Source organism: Carcharhinus amblyrhynchos, chromosome 30 (assembly GCF_965287045.1).
Source record: "Carcharhinus amblyrhynchos chromosome 30, sCarAmb.v2.hapA, whole genome shotgun sequence".
In the NCBI taxonomy this organism is placed as follows: domain Eukaryota; kingdom Metazoa; phylum Chordata; class Chondrichthyes; order Carcharhiniformes; family Carcharhinidae; genus Carcharhinus; species Carcharhinus amblyrhynchos.
This window is the reverse complement of record NC_137353.1, coordinates 16,098,839-16,117,255: the sequence shown is the minus strand read 5'-3', so window position 1 is coordinate 16,117,255 and position 18,417 is coordinate 16,098,839. Positions and strand designations below refer to the sequence as shown.

Here is an 18,417-nt window from a genome sequence, read left to right as displayed (position 1 = left end):
GGGATGTGTGTTAGGTCAGATTGTTCCGGCGTGGGTTGTGTGTTATATCAGCGTGTTCCAGTGAGGGGCTTGTGTTATGTCAGAGTGTTCCAGTAAGGGACTTGTGCTATATCAGTGTTCAGTGTGGATTGTGTATTATATCAGAGGATTCCAGTGAAGTGCGTGTGTTATATTAGAGTATTCTTGTATGGGTTGTGTATTATATCAGAGTGTTCCACTGAGGGGCGTGTGTTATATCAGTGTTCCAGTGTTGGTTGTGTTATATCAGAGTGTTCCAGTGTGGGTTGTGTGTTATATCAGAGTATTCCAGTGAAGTCTGTGTCTTATATCAGAGTGTTCCAGTGAGGGGTGTGAGCTATGTCAGAGTATTCTTGTGTGGGTTGTGTATTATATCAAAATATTCCAGTGAGGGGTTTGTCTTATATCAGAGTGTTCCAGTGAAGGATTTGTGTTATATCAGAGTGTTCCAGTGAGGGGTGTATGTTATAACATAGTGTCCTGTGAGGTGTGTGTGTTATATCAGTGTGTTAGGGTGAGTGCTATGTGTTATATCAGAGTGTTAGAGTGAGAGATGTGTTATATCAGAGTGTTCCAGTGTGGGGTGTGTGTTATATCAGAGTATTCCAATGAAGGGTGTGTGTTATATCAGAGTGTTCCAGTGAGGGGTGTGTGTTATATCAGAACGTTTCAGTGAGGGGTGTGTGTTATATCAGAGTGTTTCAGTGAGGGGTGTGTGTTATATCAGAGTGTTCCACTGAGGGGTTTGTGTTATATCAGAGTGTTCCAGTGAGGCGTGTGTGTTGTATTAGAGCGTTATAGGGAGAGGTGTGTTTTCTATCAAAGTGTTCCAGTGAAGGTGTGCTATGTCAGAGTATTCTACTGTGGGTTGTGTGTTATTTAAGAATATTGCAGTGAGGGATGTGTGTTGTATTAGAGTGAACCAGTGTTGTGTGTTATATCAGAGTATTCCAGTGAAGGGTGTGTGTTATATCAGAGTGTTCCAGTGAGGGGTGTTTGCTATGTCAGAGTGTTCCAGTGAGGGTTGTGTGTTATATCAGTGTATTAGTGTAGGTTGTGTTTTATATCAGAGTGTTCCAGAAAGGCATGTGTGTTATAATACAATGGTCCAGCGAGGGTGTGTGTTATATCAGAGTGTTCCAGTGAAGGATGTGTGTTATGTCAGAGTGTTACAGTGATGGGTGTATGTTATAGCAGAATGCTCCAATGAGTGGCGTGGTTATGTTAGCATGTTACAATGAAACTCAGAGTTTCACAATGAGGTATGTGGGATTGGTCAAAGTGTCCCTGTAGAGATGTGTGTTATATCAGTGTTGCAGTGCGGTCTGTGTGTTATATCAGAGTTTTCCATTAAGGGATGTGTGTTATATCAGAGTTCCAGTGAAGCATGTGCATTATATCAGAGTATACCAGTGAAGGGTGTGTGTTATCTCAAAGTGTTATAGTGAGGGGTGTGTGTTAGAACATAAGAACATAAGAAATAGGAGCAGGAGTAGGCCATCTAGCCCTTCGAGTCTGCTCCGCCATTCAATAAGATCATGGCTGATCTGAAGTGGACATGTTCCATTTTCCCGCCTGCTCCCCATAACCCTTAATTCCCTTGTCTATCAGAAATCTATCTACCCGTGACTTAAATATATTCAACGAGGTAGCCTCCACCACTTCAATGGGCAGAGAATTCCAGAGATTCACCACCCTTTGAGTGAAGAAGTTCCTCCTCAACTCTGTTCTAAACTGCTCCCTCCCCCCTTATTTTGAGGCTGTGCCCTCTAGTTCTGGTTTCCTTTCTAAGCGGAAAGAATCGCTCTACCTCTACCCTATCTAGCCCCTTCATTATCTTGTAAGTGTCTATAAGATCCCCCCTCAGCCTTCTAAACTCCAATGAGTACAGGCCCAGTCTATTTAATCTCTCCTCATAAGCTAACCCCCTCACCTCCGGTATCAACCTACTGAACCTTCTCTGTACTCTCTCCAAGGCCAATATATCCTTTCGCAAATAAGGGGACCAAAACTGCACACAGTACTCCAATTGCGGTCTCACCAGTGCCTTGTACAGTTGCAGCAAGACCTCCCTGCTTTTATATTCAATCCCCCTCGCAATAAAGGCCAACATTCCATTCGCCTTCTTGATCACCTGCTGCACCTGCAGACTGAATTTTTGCGATTCGTGCCCAAGGACCCCCAGGTCCCTCTGCAAAGCAGCATGCTGCAACTTTTCACCATTTAAATAATATTACATCCTACTATTATTTCTACCAAAGTGGATAACCTCACATTTGCTAATGTTACACTCTATCTGCCAGGTCCTCGCCCACTCACTCAGCCTATCCAGATCTCTCTGCAGACTTTCCGCGTCCTCCATGCAATTCGCTTTTCCACTCATCTTCGTGTCATCAGCAAATTTTGTTACCCTACACTCAGCCCCCTCCTCCAGATCATCTATGTATATGGTAAACAGTTGAGGCCCCAGCACCGATCCCTGCGGCACACCACTAGTCACCAACTGCCAACCAGAAAAGCACCCATTGATTCCAACTCTCTGCTTCCTGTTAGATAGCCAATCCTCAATCCACTCTAACACTTTACCCCCGTGTACCCTAACCTTCTGCAGCAACCTTTTGTGAGGCATCTTATCGAACACCTTCTGGAAATCTAAAAACACCACATCCACTGGTTCCCCTCTGTCTACTGCACTAGTCACATCTTCATAAAAATCCAGTAAATTTGTTAAACACAACTTCCCCTTCACGAATCCGTGCTGCGTCTGTTTGATCGAACCGTTCTTTTCTAGGTGTCCTGCTATTTCTTCTTTAATGATGGATTCTAGCATTTTTCCAACTACGGACGTTAAGCTAACCGGCCTGTAGTTACCCGCCTTTTGTCTGCTACCTTTTTTAAACAGTGGCGTAACAGCAGCTGTTTTCCAATCCGCCGGCACTTCCCCAGAGTCCGGCGAACCTTGATAAATAATTACTAACGCATCTGTTATTACTTCTGCCATTTCTTTCAGAACCTGGGATGCATTCCATCTGGTCCTAGGGACTTGTCTACCTTCAGTCCCGTTAGTCTACCCAGCACTACCTCTGTAGTAACAGTAATTGTATTAAGGACCTCATCTCCTACCAACCCTCTATCTTTAATATTCGGTAAGCTATTTGTGTCCTCCTCTGAGGAGACTGACACAAAAAACTTACTTAAAGCCTCAGCCATTTCCTCGTTTCCCACCATTAATTCCCCCCTCTCATCCTCCAAGGGTCCAACATTCACTCTAGCCAGTCTCTTCTTCTTTGTATATTTGTAAAAACTTTTACTATCATTTTTTATGTTTAGAGCTAGTTTAGTTTCATACTCTATCTTTCCTTTCTTTATCACTTTCTTAGTCATTCTTTGTTATTTTTTAGATCTTTCCCAATCTTCTAATTCCCGACTATTTTTAGCCACTCTGTACGCATCAGTTTTTAATTTAATACTCTCCTTTATTTCCTTCAATATCCACGGCTGGTTATCTCTTTTCTTACAGTCCTTCTTTATCACCGGAATATATTTCTGCTGAAAACTGAAAAAGATCTCCTTAAAAATCCTCCACTGTTCCACCAACCAATTTGCGCCCCCAATCTGCATTAGCCAATTCCGCCCTCATCTTATCATACTCCCCTCTGTTCAAGCAGAGGACACTGGTTTGGGACCCTACTTTCTCACCCTCCATCTGCATCAGAAATTCAACCATATTGTGATCACTCGTCCCAAGAGGATCCCTCACAAGAAGATCCCTAATTCTACCTGCCTCATTACACAGTACCAGATCTAAGATAACTCGCTCCCTCGTAGGTTCCATTGCATACTGTTCAAGGAAACTGTCCCGACAGCATTCCAAGAACTCTTCCTCAAGCCCACCGCATCCAACTTGAGTCAACCAATTAATATGCAGGTTAAAATCCCCCATAATAATTGCCATTCCGTTTTTGCACGCATCAATTACTTGCCTGTTTATAGCCCGCCCCACCTCAAAGTTACTATTTAGGGGCCTATAGACCACACCCACCAGTGACTTTCTCCCCTTACAATTCCTTATCTCCACCCACAACGATTCCACGTTTTGCTCTTTGGACCCTATATCTTCTCTTACTACCGCCCTGATATTATCCTTTATTAACAGAGCTACCCCACCTCCTTTTTCTTCTTGTCTATCGTTCCTAAATGTCTGATACCCCTGGATATTCAGTTCCCAGTCCCGGTCACCCTGCAACCACGTTTCCGTAATGGCCACTAGATCATACCCATTTGTGCTGATTTGTGCCATCAACTCATTCACTTTGTTTCGAATGCTTCATGCATTCAGGTAAAGTGTCTTTATGCCAGCCTTTATCTGGACCCGATTTGTAGAAACTCTACTAACCTCTCCCGTGCCCCCTACTCCTTTAATTAGTGGAATGTCCTCAACATTAACCTGCACTCGTACCCTCTCCTTTACTTTTGATTTTGTAATTCCCCTTACCCCTGCACCCTCCCCCCCCCACTAATTAGTTTAAAGCCCTATCAACAGCCCTAGTTATACAATTTGCCAGGACTCTGGTCCCAGCACGATTCAGACAAAGACCATCCCATCTGAACAGGTCCCATCTGCCCCTATACTGGTGCTAATGCCCCATGAATTCGAACCCATTCCTCCCATACCAATCCTTGAGCCACGCATTCACCTCATTACTCCTATTGACCCTGTGCCAATTTGCATGTGGTTCAAGTAGTAATCCAGAGTGTTATAGTGAGGGGTGTGTGTTATATCAGAGTGCTTCGGTGAGGGTTGTGTGTTATTCCAGTGAGGGGTGTGTGTTATACCAGAGTGTTCCAGTGTGGGTTGTGAGTTATATCAGAGTGTTGCAATGAGTGGTGTGGTTATGTTAGTGTGTTACAATAAGGTGGTTTTTTTATATCAGAGTTTCACAATGAGGTGTGAGAGATTTGGCACAGTGTTCCTGTAGGGGTGTGTGTTATATCAGAATGTTGCAGTGTGGGGTGTGTGTTATATCAGCGTGTTATAGTCAGGGTTGTGTGTTATATCAGTGTTCCAATAAGGGAGGTTTATTATATCAGAGTGTTCCAGTTAGGGATGTTGTTATATCAGAGTGTTCCAGTGAGGGGTGTGTGTTACATCAGAGTGTTCCAGTGAGGGGTGTGTGTTATATCAGAGTGTTCCAGTGTGGGGGTGCCTTATATCAGAGTGTTCCGGTGATGGTTTTGTGTTATATCATAGTGTTCCAGTGAATGGTATATGTTATATCAGAGTATGACAGTGAGGGGTGTGTGTTATATCATAGTATTGCAGTGAGAGGTGTGTGCTATATCAGGGTGTTCTAGTGAGGGGTGTGCATTATATCAGAATGTTACGATGAGGGGTGTGTGTTATATCAGTGTGTTCCAGTGAGGGGTGTGTGTTATATCAGAGTGTTTCAGTAAGGGGTGTGTATTATATCAGAGTGTTCCAGTGAGTGATGTCTGCTATGCCAAAATATTCTAGTGTGGGTTGTGTGTATTATCGGAGTATTGCAGTGAAGTGTGTGTTTATATCAGACTGCTCCAATGAGGGGCGTGGTTACATTAGCGTATTACAATAAGGTGGTGTTTCATGTCAGAGTTTCACAATGAGGTATGTGGGATTTGTCACTGTAGGGGCGCGTGTTATATCAGAATGTTGCAGTGTGGGCTGTGTGTTATATCAGAGTGCTCCATGAGGGATTTGTGTTAGAGTGTTCCATGAGGGGTTTGTGTTATATCAGAGTGTTCCAGTGAGGGACGTGTGTAATATCAGGGTGCTCCATTGAGGTGTGTGCATTATATCAAAATATTCCAGTGTGGGGTGTGTATTGTATCAGATTGCTGTATTGAGGTTTGTGAGTTATAACAGGTGCTGAAATGAGGGGTGTGTGTTATAACAGAGTATTCCAGTGAGAGCTGTGTGTTATATCGAGTGAACCATCGAGGGCTATGTGTTATATCAGAGTGTTCCAGTGATGAGTGTGTGTTCTATCATTGTGTTCCTGTGAGGGGTGTGCGTTATATCAGAGTGTTCCATTGAGGGGTGTGTATCATATCAGAGTGTTCCAATGAGTGGTGTGTGCTATGCCAAAATATTCTAGTGTGTGTTGTGTGTATCACCAGAGTATTGCAGTGAGGGGCGTGAGTTATATCAGAATGCTCCAATGAGGGGCGTGGTTAAGCTAGCGTGTTACAATAAGGTGGTGTTTTATATCAGAGTTTCACAATGAGGTGTGTGGGATTGCCCACAGTGTTCTTGTAGGGGTGGGTGTTGTATCAGAGTGTTGCAGTGTGGGCTGTGTGTTATATCAGAGTGTTCCATGAGGAGTTTGTGTTATATCAGAGTGTTCCAGTGAAGGGTGTGTGTTAGATCTGAGTGTTCCAGCGAGGCGAGTGTATTATATCAGAGTGTTCCAGTGAAGGGTGTGTGTTATATCTGAGTGTTCCAGCGAGGCGTGTGTGTTATATCTGCATATTACAATGAGGGGTGTTAGTAATATCAGAGTGTTCCAGGGAGGGGTATTCATTATATCAGAATGTTAGGGTGAGGGGTGTGTGTCATATCAGAGTGTTCTGGTGAGGGGTTGTGTGTTATATCAGAGTGTTCCAGTGAGGGGTTGTGTGTTATATCAGAGTGTTCCAGTGAGGGGTCTGTGTTATATCAGAGTGTGACAGTGAGGGAGTGTGTCTTATATCAGTGTTCCAGTGTGGATTGTGTGTTATATCAGAGTGTTCTGGTGAGGGGTTGTGTGTTATATCAGAGTGTTCCAATGAGGGGTTGTGTGTTATATCAGAATGTGACCGTGAGGGGGGTGTGTGTTATATCAGAATGTGACAGTGAGGGATCTGTGTTATATCAGAGTGTGACAGTGAGGGGTTGTGTGTTATATCAATGTGTGACAGTGAGGGGGTGTGTGTTATATTAGAGTGTGACACTGAGGGGTCTGTGTTATATCAAGAGTGTGACAGTGAGGGGTGTGTGTTGTTTGAGAGTATTCCAGTGAAGGGTCTGTGTTATATCAGAATGTTTCAGTAAGGCGTGTTTGCTATGTCAGAATATTCTGTTGATGGGTGTGTATTATATCAGATTATTCCAGTGAGTGGTGTGTGCTATGCCAGAATATTCTAGTGTGGGTTATGTGTATTATCAGAGTATTGCAGTGATTGGTGTGCGTTCTATCAGAATGCTCCAACGAGGGGTGTGGTTAAGTTACCATCTTACAATAAGGTGGTGTTTCATATCAGAGTTTCACAATGAGGTGTGTGGGATTCGTGACAGTGTTCCTGTACGGCTGTATGTTATATCAGAGTGTTCCATGAGGGGTTTGTGTTATATCAGAGTGTTCCAGTGAGGCGTATATATTATACCAGAGTGTTCCAGTGAGGCATATATATCATATCAGAGTGTTCCATGAGGGGTTTGTGTTACATCAGAGTGTTCCAGTGAAGGGTGTGTGTTATATCAGAGTGTTCCAGCAAGGCATGTGCGTTATATCAGAGTGTTCCAGTGAGGAGTATATTTTATATCAGAGTGTTCCAGTGAGGAGTATATATTATATCAGAGTGTTTCATGAGGGGCTTGTGTTATATCAGAGTGTTCCAGTGAGGGGTGTGTGTTATATCAGAGTGTTCCAGCAAGGCGTGTGTGTTATATCAGTGTATTACAGTGAGGGGTGTTAGTTATATCAGTTTCCAGAGACGGTGTGCATTATATCAAAATGTTAGAGTGAGGGGGTGTGTGTTATATCAGAGTGTTCCAGTGAGGGGGTGTGTGTTTTATCAGAGTGTTCCAGTGAGGAGATGTGTGATATATCAGAGTGTTCCAGTGAGGGGGTGTGTGTTATATCAGAGTGTGAAAGTGAGGGGTCTGTATTATTATCAGAGTGTTCCAGTGTGGGGTGTGTGTTATATCAGAATGTTCCATTAGGGGTGTGTTATATCAGAGTGTTCCAGTGAAGGGTGTTTGTTATATCAGAATGTTTCAATGAGGCGTGTGTGCTATGTCAGAGTATTCTTGTGTGGGTTGTGTGTATTATCAGAGTATTGCTATGTGTTATTTCAGAGTATTGCAGTGAGGGGTGTGTGCTATATCGGAATGTTACAGTGATGGGTGTGTGTTCTATCAGAATGCTCCAATGAGGGGCGTGGTTGTGTTAGCATGTTACAATAGGGTGGTGTTTTATATCAGCATTTCACAATGAGGTGTGTGGGATTGCTCACAGTGTTCCTGCAGGGGTGTGTGTTATATCAGTGTTGCAGTGTAGGGTGTGTGTTATATCAGAATGTTCCAATAAGGGAGGTTTGTTATATCAGAGTTCCAGTGAAGGATGTGTGTTATATCAGAGTGTTCCTGTGAAGGGTGTGTGTTATATTAGAATGTTCCAGTGTGGGTTGTGTGTTATGTCAGAGTGTTCCAGTGTGGGTTGTGTGTCATATCAGAGTGTTCCAGAGTGTTAAGATGAGGATGTGGATAATAGAGTGTTGCAGTGAGGGTTGTGTGTTATGTCATGATGTTCCAGGTGGGTTGTGTGTTATATCAGAGTGTTAGGATGAGGATGTGGATTATATTAGAGTGTTGCAATGAGGGTTGTGGATTGTATTAGAGTGTTGCAGTGAGAGTTGTGTGTTATGTCATGATGTTCCAGGTGGGGTGTGTGTTATATCAGTGTTAGGATGGGGGTGTATGTTGTAATTGTGGTACAGTAAGGGTGTGGTTTATATCAGACTGTTAGGATAAGGGTTGTATTAATTCAGAGTATTTACATTGATAAGTTTCTGTTTCTTTTCAAATCTCCTTAGGATGTCGCTGACAGGTTTGGCAGCAAGTTTAGAATCTGACAACAAGTTGATTTGGAAGTTAGGATGTTGAAGCGGTCACTGCGGCAGGAGTGGGAATGACACTGACCAATTGTTGTTTTTGCTCGCATGTTAACCTAATCAGAGCTTGCTGCTTGTACTCAATGGGTTCAGAGGTTCTTCCTCCCCCTCTCCATTCCTCACTGTCTTGCCCTTCGACTGTCCTTCCCGACCCCAGCTCCCATTTTCCACGCTCTCTCTGCAGCCGCTCCTAATGTCTTTAGCTCCTGCCGTTAAATTGAAACCTTCTGCAGAAGTGGCTGGATCAATAGCAGCTTTCCCTTTCACCCAGTGCATGTAGCAACCTCTGACCTCCCCACACTTGCCTCTGGATGTGCATGGACATGTGTAGTTGATATAAATCTCGAATAAATACTGCTATCGTATATTGCCAATAATGAGTGCCCCGAGGCAAGGTGTCAGTCACACCCTGTATGTGCGGCCTGAATACATCTCAGCTCATTTACTGGTTTTGTTCATAGAACCATACAGTGCAGGAGGAGGCCATTCGGCCCATTTTACCTGCCCTGCATTTTTTTCCCTTCCAATATTTATCCAATTTCCTTTGGGCCTTTTAAATCTGCTTTCAGTCAGATCACAGGAAGACATTCAGCAAAAAAATCTTCCTCAGCCCAGCACCACCACCACCACCCCCACCCCATCCGCCCCCCGATAGTTTTGTGAATCTCCTTAAATCTGTGCCCTCTGATTACCCACCCTCCACCTGTCAGTAGAAGCATCTCCTCATTCACTCGAAAAAGTTCCTTCATCATTGCAAACTCCTGTATTTAATCTCACTTTAACCCACTACACTCTAAAGAGAACAATCCCAGCTTCTTTCCTCGACAATTGAAGTCTCTCATCTCCTATGGCATTCTGTAAGTTTCCTCTATACTCTCTCAAAGGCCTTCATCCTAAATTGTTATACAAAGAACTGGCCACAGGTTCAAAATCAGTAAGGGAATCAATGGTTACGGGGATAAAGCAGGAAAGTGGTGTTGAGGATTATCATATCAGATCAGTCGTGATCTCACTGAATGGCGGAGTAGGCGCAATGGCCGAATGTCCGCCTTCTGCTCCTACGTCTTATCTTATAATATTCCAGCTGGTGTCCTGGACCAGTAGTTTATCTTTCTTGCTTTCATACTCTATTTATAAAATCCAGGATCCCTTTGACCTTTTTAAGAATTGTATCAACTTGTCCTGCCACTTTAAGAAGATTTGTGTAGCTGCACCTCCAGGTCTCTGTGCAAATGCACATATGCACGTGTGCACTCACTCACCTGCACCATCTTTCCTGTCACTCTCATTTTCTCTCTCTCTCACACACACACTTCTGCTTTCATGCTGCTGGTTACACACTTCACAGGCATCAGGCCAGCCTTCATCTGTTGGGCTGAATTTTCATGTATTTTATTCTAAATGCCATTAGTAACACAGTTAAAGCATTTCCAATCAGAAAAGCCACACTTACCTAACTGTGGAATATTTAACTCTGGAGGAGTCACATCTCAGACCAATTTCTGTCCTCCACCAATGTCTGCACAGACACACCACTTCTCAGCCTGGGTCGCTGGTCCAGGAGGAGAAGGCACATCAACAGGAGGAGACTATTCAGCCCTGCAGGCCTCTCCACCATTCGATTAAATCATGGCTGACTTGCACCTTTGTCATGTTTACCTGCCCCCTGCTCCATATCCTTGGACATCTTTATCCAAAAGTTTTTTTTGCATCTCCGACATGAACTCGATCCCATGGGGAGGGGGTAGGCTCCTTCCCCATGGAATCCAGTACCTTTTGAAGGCAAGAGTTCCTGATTTCCTCTCCACTTTGCATGAAAAATTTCTGTCTAGAATAACCTGGCTTGCATGTTAAGATAGTGTTCCCTTGCTCTCCCAGTAAGGGAAATAGTTTCTCTCCTGTCTACCTTCTCAAATCCTTTCATCATTGTAAACATTTTGACTAGATCATCCTTCAAGTCCCTTCCCTCACCCCGGCAATACAACCCAGATCCCAGGTTTATGCAACCTCTCCCCATCATTAACCCTTTATCCTAATATATCACCAAGACCAACAAATTCTTCTAAAGGCTCAAAATTGGACACAACACAGCAGATATGGTCTAACCGAGACTATATAATTGAGGGATAATATTTTCCCCTCTGTATTCCAGTCCCGTCATAAAAATCAACATTCTTTGAAACGCTCTGATTAATTTTTATACTTCTCTACTTGCTATTAGTGTTTTACATATATGGACACCCAAATCTCTCTACTCCTCCACTGACAAATATTTTGACTAGTTTCTTTTGAGACTCAAAGAGAATTTCACACACTCCAACATTGTATTCCAGGCCTTTTGGCTAAGATCAAATGTTTGCTCGAATCAAGCCCAAAATGGGGTGCAACTTATCTTGTCAGCTTAGATCTTGTCTGTCTCTTCTGGGGACCATGAATTGGATTCTATTTGAATTTGGTTTTTGGAGCGAGCAAGGAGGTGGATTCAGGTCTGCCAAGTCCATTCTGAACATTGCCTTTGTAACTTTAAGGATGAAGGAAAAAACGTTTTACTCCAACTTTCATGGTTTATTTTCATTCACTTAGTCTGTCTGTAACTTCCTTCTGCCAGTCACAACTTCCAGTGTTCCTGAATCTAGTGTCTCTTGTAAACCTACATATACGTATACAATGCTTTATTCCTTTGTCCAAATGATTCATATTCACACCAACAACTGAGATTTTCTGTTTGTCCCATGCTGCCAATCAAAGATCAAACTTCCTTGCTATCTGTCTCCTCCTTCCATCTATCTAGTGATAATTACAAACATCTTGCCAGTGCTAGCACTTTGAGTTATCTACTTAGTTCGACTCTGTATCTCTTTTCCCACATACTCTTCTTTTCCAAGGACTAATCCAGTTCACTTTTGAAATTTACTCTTGAATCTGCTTCAATCACATATTCAGATAACACATTCTAGATAACTCCTGAAAAAAATCTCATTTCCCCACACCACACCTGTTTTTTTTACCAACTATTCTCAACCTGCTCCCTCAACACAGAGCTGATCTACAGACAGTCTCTCTGCAGCCATTGCTGCATGAAATATCCCCTGAAATGACTCACCCTTGCTTGTTCTCCCCCTATGGTAAAGTTCCAAATATCCAGTCAGTCCAACTGCAGCCTAATCCCTTCTTGTGGGCAGCAGGAGAGAAGAGAGTTCCAACTCACATCTACTTTATTATATCTGGGCAAATAGGAGATGGCAAAATCCCACACCATCCTCAGCCTTGTTGTCTTGCATATCTCTAAAATTGCTCATTCTCGGGGCAACTGAGACAGAGCAAGGATGGTAGGGAGAAACTGCGCATTGAATGCAGACTCGCCAAAAACCAGACTGAGCCCAGATACCCCAAAAACTGCAGACTGAACCCAGACACCCTAAAAACTGCAGCCTGAACTCAGACACCCCAAAAACTAGACTGCAATCTCCGGAACCAGCCTGGTAAACCTTTGCTGCACTCCCTCGAGAGCAAGAACATGCTTCCTCAGAAAAGGAGACCAAAACTGCACACAATATTCTAGGTGTGTATGATGTGGGTAAAAGTGAGATTATTCACTTTGGAAGCAAAAACAAGAAGACAGATTACTACCTAAATGGCTGTAAATTGGGAGAGGGGAGTATGCAGAGGGTCGTGGGACTCCTTGAGTACCAGTCGCTAAAGATAAGTATGCAGATGCAGCAGGCAGTAAAGAAGGCAAATGGATTGTTGGCCTTCATTTTGAGATGTTTCGAATACAGGAGCAGGGGTGAGTTGTTGCAATTATACAAGGTCTTGGTGAGGCCACACCTAGAATATTGTGTGCAGTTTTGGTCTTTTCTGAAAAAGAATGTTCTTGCCCTCGAGAGAGTGCAGCAAAGACTGATGCCAGGGATTGCAGGACTGATGTATCAGGAAAGACTGGTTAGGTTAGGATTGTATTCACTTGAGTTCAGACGAATGAGGGGGGATTTCATAGAGACTTGTAGAATTCTAACAGGACTAGATAGGGTAGATGCAGGTAGGATATTCCCAATGATGGGGAGTCCAGAACCAGGAGTCACAGTCTGAGGATTCGGGGTAGGCCATTTAGGACAGAGATGAGGAGACATTTCTTCACCCAAAGAGTGGTGAGCTTGTGGAATTCATTACCACAGGAGATAGGTGATGCCAAAACATTGTATTTATTCAAGTAGCAACTGGATATAGCACATGGGGCGAATGGGATCAAAGATTGTGGGGAGAAGGCAGGATTAGGCTATTGAGTTAATGATCAGCCATGATCATGATGAATGGTGGAGCAGGCTCGAAGGACTGAATGGCCCCCTCCTGCTCCTATCATCTAGGTTTCTGTGCCAAAAGACTGAATTCACAGACTGAATCCAGACATCCCAAAAACACAGACTGAACTCAGACACCCCAAAAACCATAGACTGAACCCAGACATCCCAAAAACCACTGACGGAACCCAGTCACCGCAAAAAACACAGACTAATCCCAGGCACCACAAAAACCGCAGACTGAACCTAGACATCCCAAAAACCAGACTGAACCCAGACACCCCAAAAACCAGACTGAACCCAGAAACCCCAAAAACCGGAGACTAAACCCAGACACCACAAAAACCGCAGACTGAACCCAGACATCCCAAAAACCAGACTGAACCCAGACACCCCAAAAACCATAGACTGAACCTAGACATCCCAAAAACCAGACTGAACCCAGACACCCCAAAAACCATCGACTGAACCTAGACATCCCAAAAAACAGACTGAACCCAGACACCCCAAAAACCACAGACTGAACCTAGACATCCCAAAAAACAGACTGAACCTAGACATCCCAAAAAACAGACTGAACCCAGACATCCCAAAAACCAGACTGAACCCAGACACCCCAAAAACCATAGACTGAACCCAGACATCCCAAAAACCAGACTGAACCCAGACACCCCAAAAACCATAGACTGAACCTAGACATCCCAAAAACCAGACTGAACCCAGACACCCCAAAAACCATAGACTGAACCTAGACATCCCAAAAACCAGACTGAACCCAGAAACCCCAAAAACCAGAGACTAAACCCAGACACCACAAAAACCACAGACTGAACCCAAACATCCCAAAAAACAGACTGAACCCAGACACCCTAAAAACCATAGACTGAACCTAGACATCCCAAAAACCAGACTGAACCCAGACACCCCAAAAACCATAGACTGAACCCAGACATCCCAAAAACCAGACTGAACCCAGAAACCCCAAAAACCAGACTGAACCCAGACACCCCAAAAACCATAGACTGAACCCAGACATCCCAAAAACCGCAGACTAAACCCAGACACCACAAAAACCGCAGACTGAACCCAGACATCCCAAAAACCAGACTGAACCCAGACACCCCAAAAACCATAGACTAAACCCAGACACCACAAAAACCACAGACTGAACCCAGGCACCCCAAAAACCATAGACTAAACCCAGACACCCCAAAAACCAGACTGAATCCAGAAACCCCAAAAACCGCAGACTAAACCCAGACACCCCAAAAACTAGACTGAACCCAGACATCCCAAAAACCAGACTGAAGCCAGAAACCCCAAAAACTGCAGACTAAACCCAGACACCACAAAAACCGCAGACTAAACCCAGACACCCCAAAAACTAGACTGAACCCAGACACCCCAAAAACCAGACTGAACCCAGACACCCCAAAAACCAGACTGAACCCAGACACCCTAAAAACCAGACTGAACCCAGACACCCCAAAAACCAGACTGAATCCAGACACCCCAAAATGCAGCCTGAACCCAGACACTCCAAAATCCAGCCTGAACCCAGACACCACAAAAACCGCAGACTAAACCCAGACACCCCAAAAACCAGACTGAACCCAGACACCCCAAAAACCAGACTGAACCCAGACACCCTAAAAACCAGACTGAACCCAGACACCCCAAAAACCAGACTGAATCCAGACACCCCAAAATGCAGCCTGAACCCAGACACTCCAAAATCCAGCCTGAACCCAGACACCACAAAAACCGCAGACTGAACCCAGACACCCCAAAAACCAGACTGAACCCAGACACCCCAAAAACCAGACTGAACCCAGACACCCTAAAAACCAGACTGAACCCAGACACCCCAAAAACCAGACTGAATCCAGACACCCCAAAATGCAGCCTGAACCCAGACACTCCAAAATCCAGCCTGAACCCAGACACCACAAAAACCACAGACTGAACCCAGACACCCCAAAAACCACAATCTGAACTCAGACACTACACTGACCATGAATAATAATGAAGAGGTTTGAGACACAAATTCTCAGCTGCCCCTCTGAATAATTTAGTCTAGTCAACACACTCCCCATGCCACAGTTCAAAGGACTTGGGTAATGTTCATTGGGAAGAAGGGCCTGCTGGGAGCCATGAGGTGTCATCCTGCCATGGTGCACTCACTGGTGTACTGAGCATGCTCAGTGTATTAATTAGCCAATCCCCCATCTCCAGACTGGTGCCAAGGAATATCAAAGAGTTCTGTGCGAGACCATGAAGTGAATTTAAATGGAAATGACAGCTCGGTAATAAGGCTTTCCATCGAACACTGCTCCCCCCTTTGGGGCAGAGAGACGACGAGAGCTTCACGCTGAAGATGTTGTTTATTTATTAGGAGTGATTGTCTGTTGTGCCAGCTCACACAGAACAGTTATTGGCAGAGTAAATCGAGTGGTAATGAACAGAAAGCATAGATTATCTCACATGAACCAAGAGAGCACATCCAAATACACAACTCTGTCACTGCACCTGAAGCCTGACTGCTAGGCCTTGACGCTTATCCCCATTCCCCCAGACTTTATTACAGCTCAAAATTCCAATCCCCAAAATTAACTCATTGAATGTTATGGGGACAGGACAAAATTCTTAATTTGTTGTTTTATTCTATATGTTTATTACCAGACCATAAGTGGTCAGCACAGAGAGCACTAACAGTCCATGAGTTAACAATTTGAATCTCCAGAGGCACCAGTGTTTTATTATTCTGTCTTCCCGTGACTCAACCTGGTGTGGCTCCGTCTCAGCTCCTGGTGACGATATTTGGGATTTTACACTTGGTCTTAGGTCATTTTAGGTCAGGCCAAGTGGCTGTTCCTGATCACCATCTAATGTGTGCCCTGTGGGTGAGGATTGGATGGGTGCTGCCTCTGTCCACAGGATAGCCTAAAAGCACTTCATTCTCAAAATGCACTCTCTCCTTTCCTTCTCTATGAACGGTATGCTTTGTCTGTGTAGCGCACAAGAAACAATACTTTTCACTGTATCCCAACACATATGATAATAATAAATCAAATCAAATGGGTCCTGAGAGGGAGTGAGCTAGAAACTGTTCCTCCACTTTTGTAACCACCTCCAGTCTCACAACCTCCAAAATCTCGGCATTCCTCCAATTCTAGCTTCTTGCACGTTCTTCACTTTCTTTGTTTTAACTGTGCCTATAACAGTCTCGGTTCTAGACTCTGGAATCCTCCCTATGTCCCTCCGTCTTTCTCTCCTTTAAGACCATCCTTAAGACCTATCTGGACACTTGTCTTAATGTCTCCTTAGCTGGTTCAGTGTCAAATGTGCACCTGAATGATGCGCCTTTGGATTGTTTAATTATGTTAAAGCTGCTATATAAATGCAGGTTGTTGTGGTTAAAAGGGACAGGGAAGAGCAACCGATGAAAGGAGTGAGTGATTGATCCTCGGTAAGTGTTTGTTTATCCTGTCGGATTTTGTGTTATCTCCAAGGTGCGGTCGACTACCTGACCAAGAATGTGAGCCTATCCACACAAAGGAGGATGAAGTTAAGTGAGCACTCCGCTGTCCTGGGCTTGCTGCAGGTCGAGACTGGGCAGGCTTATTGAGGACGTCCCAAGACAGCGAAACTTCACAGAGCAACAACACAAAGGAGAGAGAGAAAGTGTCGCCTGGCGCATTCTACCAACAGCTAAAATTGGAGCTAAGACACCGTGGGGCAATTCTAGAGAGAACTCAGCCTTCGCTCCTGAACATCCCGCGCCCTCTGCTGTACTCTCGGATGTACTATACCCCATAAATTTCCTCATCAACTGCCCCCACCTCGAGCTAGATGCTTATGGTCTAGAATTGCCCTTGTAAAATTGTACAGCTCCTTCGATGACTTGTGTATTTTTTTTGTGAAATTTCATTCCTGCTTTGCCCACGAGCGACTTGATCCTGTGGAGACAGCTAAGCTCTGTGGCACTCTGTGCCCATCTCCTAATCTTCCCCCACCTCCGCTTATGGACACCAGCAGTAATCAAAGAGGACCAACACATGTACACGGGCTCTGTGGATTGGAAACAGTAGCTGCTGATTAAACCCTACCCATCGCAAAAGGAAACGGTCACCTTGTAGACCGCACACTTGCAATATCTGGATTGATTGACTTTTAACCAATCGAAAATCTCGACAGCTGAATGACAAGGCGTGCGATAACCAATGCTTGAAGAGAAGCAAACCTTTCAAAACTCCGATCAGCAACGATTACACAGATCAAACAACTTTAAACCCATTTTAGTTTAAGGGGAGTTTAGTTCTTTGGGAGAGTAAAGGGATTGTGTTTTTGCAGGAGTTTGTGTTAAAGGACCGTCATAAATAGAGACAAAGCAGTTTGGAATTTATTTCAGAGGGTGGGGAGCAGGTGAAAGGGGAAGTAAAATCTGTTTTATCAAGCAGATTTTAATTTCTTGATGCAAAGCGTCAGTTAATGGACAGTGAGACTACAGAAACATTCCAAGGTTGATCATCAACAAGGGTTCTACAATGTAAATGATCACTGCAGACTGGCACTGAATTATTAATGTAGTTTGTTTCTGAAATTCTATTCGACGTATGTTTTGAGTGTGCCCACTGTTAGCAACCTGGAGTCAATCGCACTGTTTAAATCTGGATCCTGGATCTGATATCTCTTTCTGCATTCCTGGTCCCAGATTGAAATACTCGCAGTGTTTCTTGTCTGTAACTTGTGATCCAGGAGCGCTGACAAAGACTGAATTGGCAGCACCCATGACCATTTGCTTCAATAAATGAGCTCCACTTTCCACACACCAGGAACGTCAGCCTATGGACTTTGAACTTTAGCAAAAGGGAATGGTCAGAATCCTGCCGGACCGAATGTCCACGGACCCGTTCACACAGACAGTGCTCCAACAGAATGAAGATGTCTCCTCACAGCCCTGCTCTCACTCAAACTCCCTCCTCTCTCACATCAATGATCCAAGATCACATCCCTCCACCGACCACTCCCATTCAGTCACGATGGATCCATCCATTCTCCTGGGGACCACAGTCACTTTTTCACCACGTGAAATCCAACTCAGTAAAACCCTCAACTTATTCTTCTTCAGGTGTTGAAATGAGGAAGCATTTTAAATCTTCTGTCGTAGGATGTTGGGTTCCGTGCATTT

General features: G+C 44.2%; 1 protein-coding gene across 1 annotated transcript in view; it reads left to right on the top strand.

Moving 5' to 3' along the window:
• The window catches only part of LOC145360248 (paired box protein Pax-7-like), a 288,901-nt gene extending 272,025 nt beyond the window's left edge, over nucleotides 1-16,876 (top strand). Inside the window, exon 10 of the mRNA XM_080215326.1 lies at nucleotides 16,739-16,876. Coding sequence (XP_080071452.1) covers nucleotides 16,739-16,854 — 116 coding nt within the window. The 3' untranslated portion in view covers nucleotides 16,855-16,876. The remainder of the gene's footprint in view (nucleotides 1-16,738) is intronic.
• The last annotated feature ends 1,541 nt before the right edge of the window (nucleotides 16,877-18,417 follow it).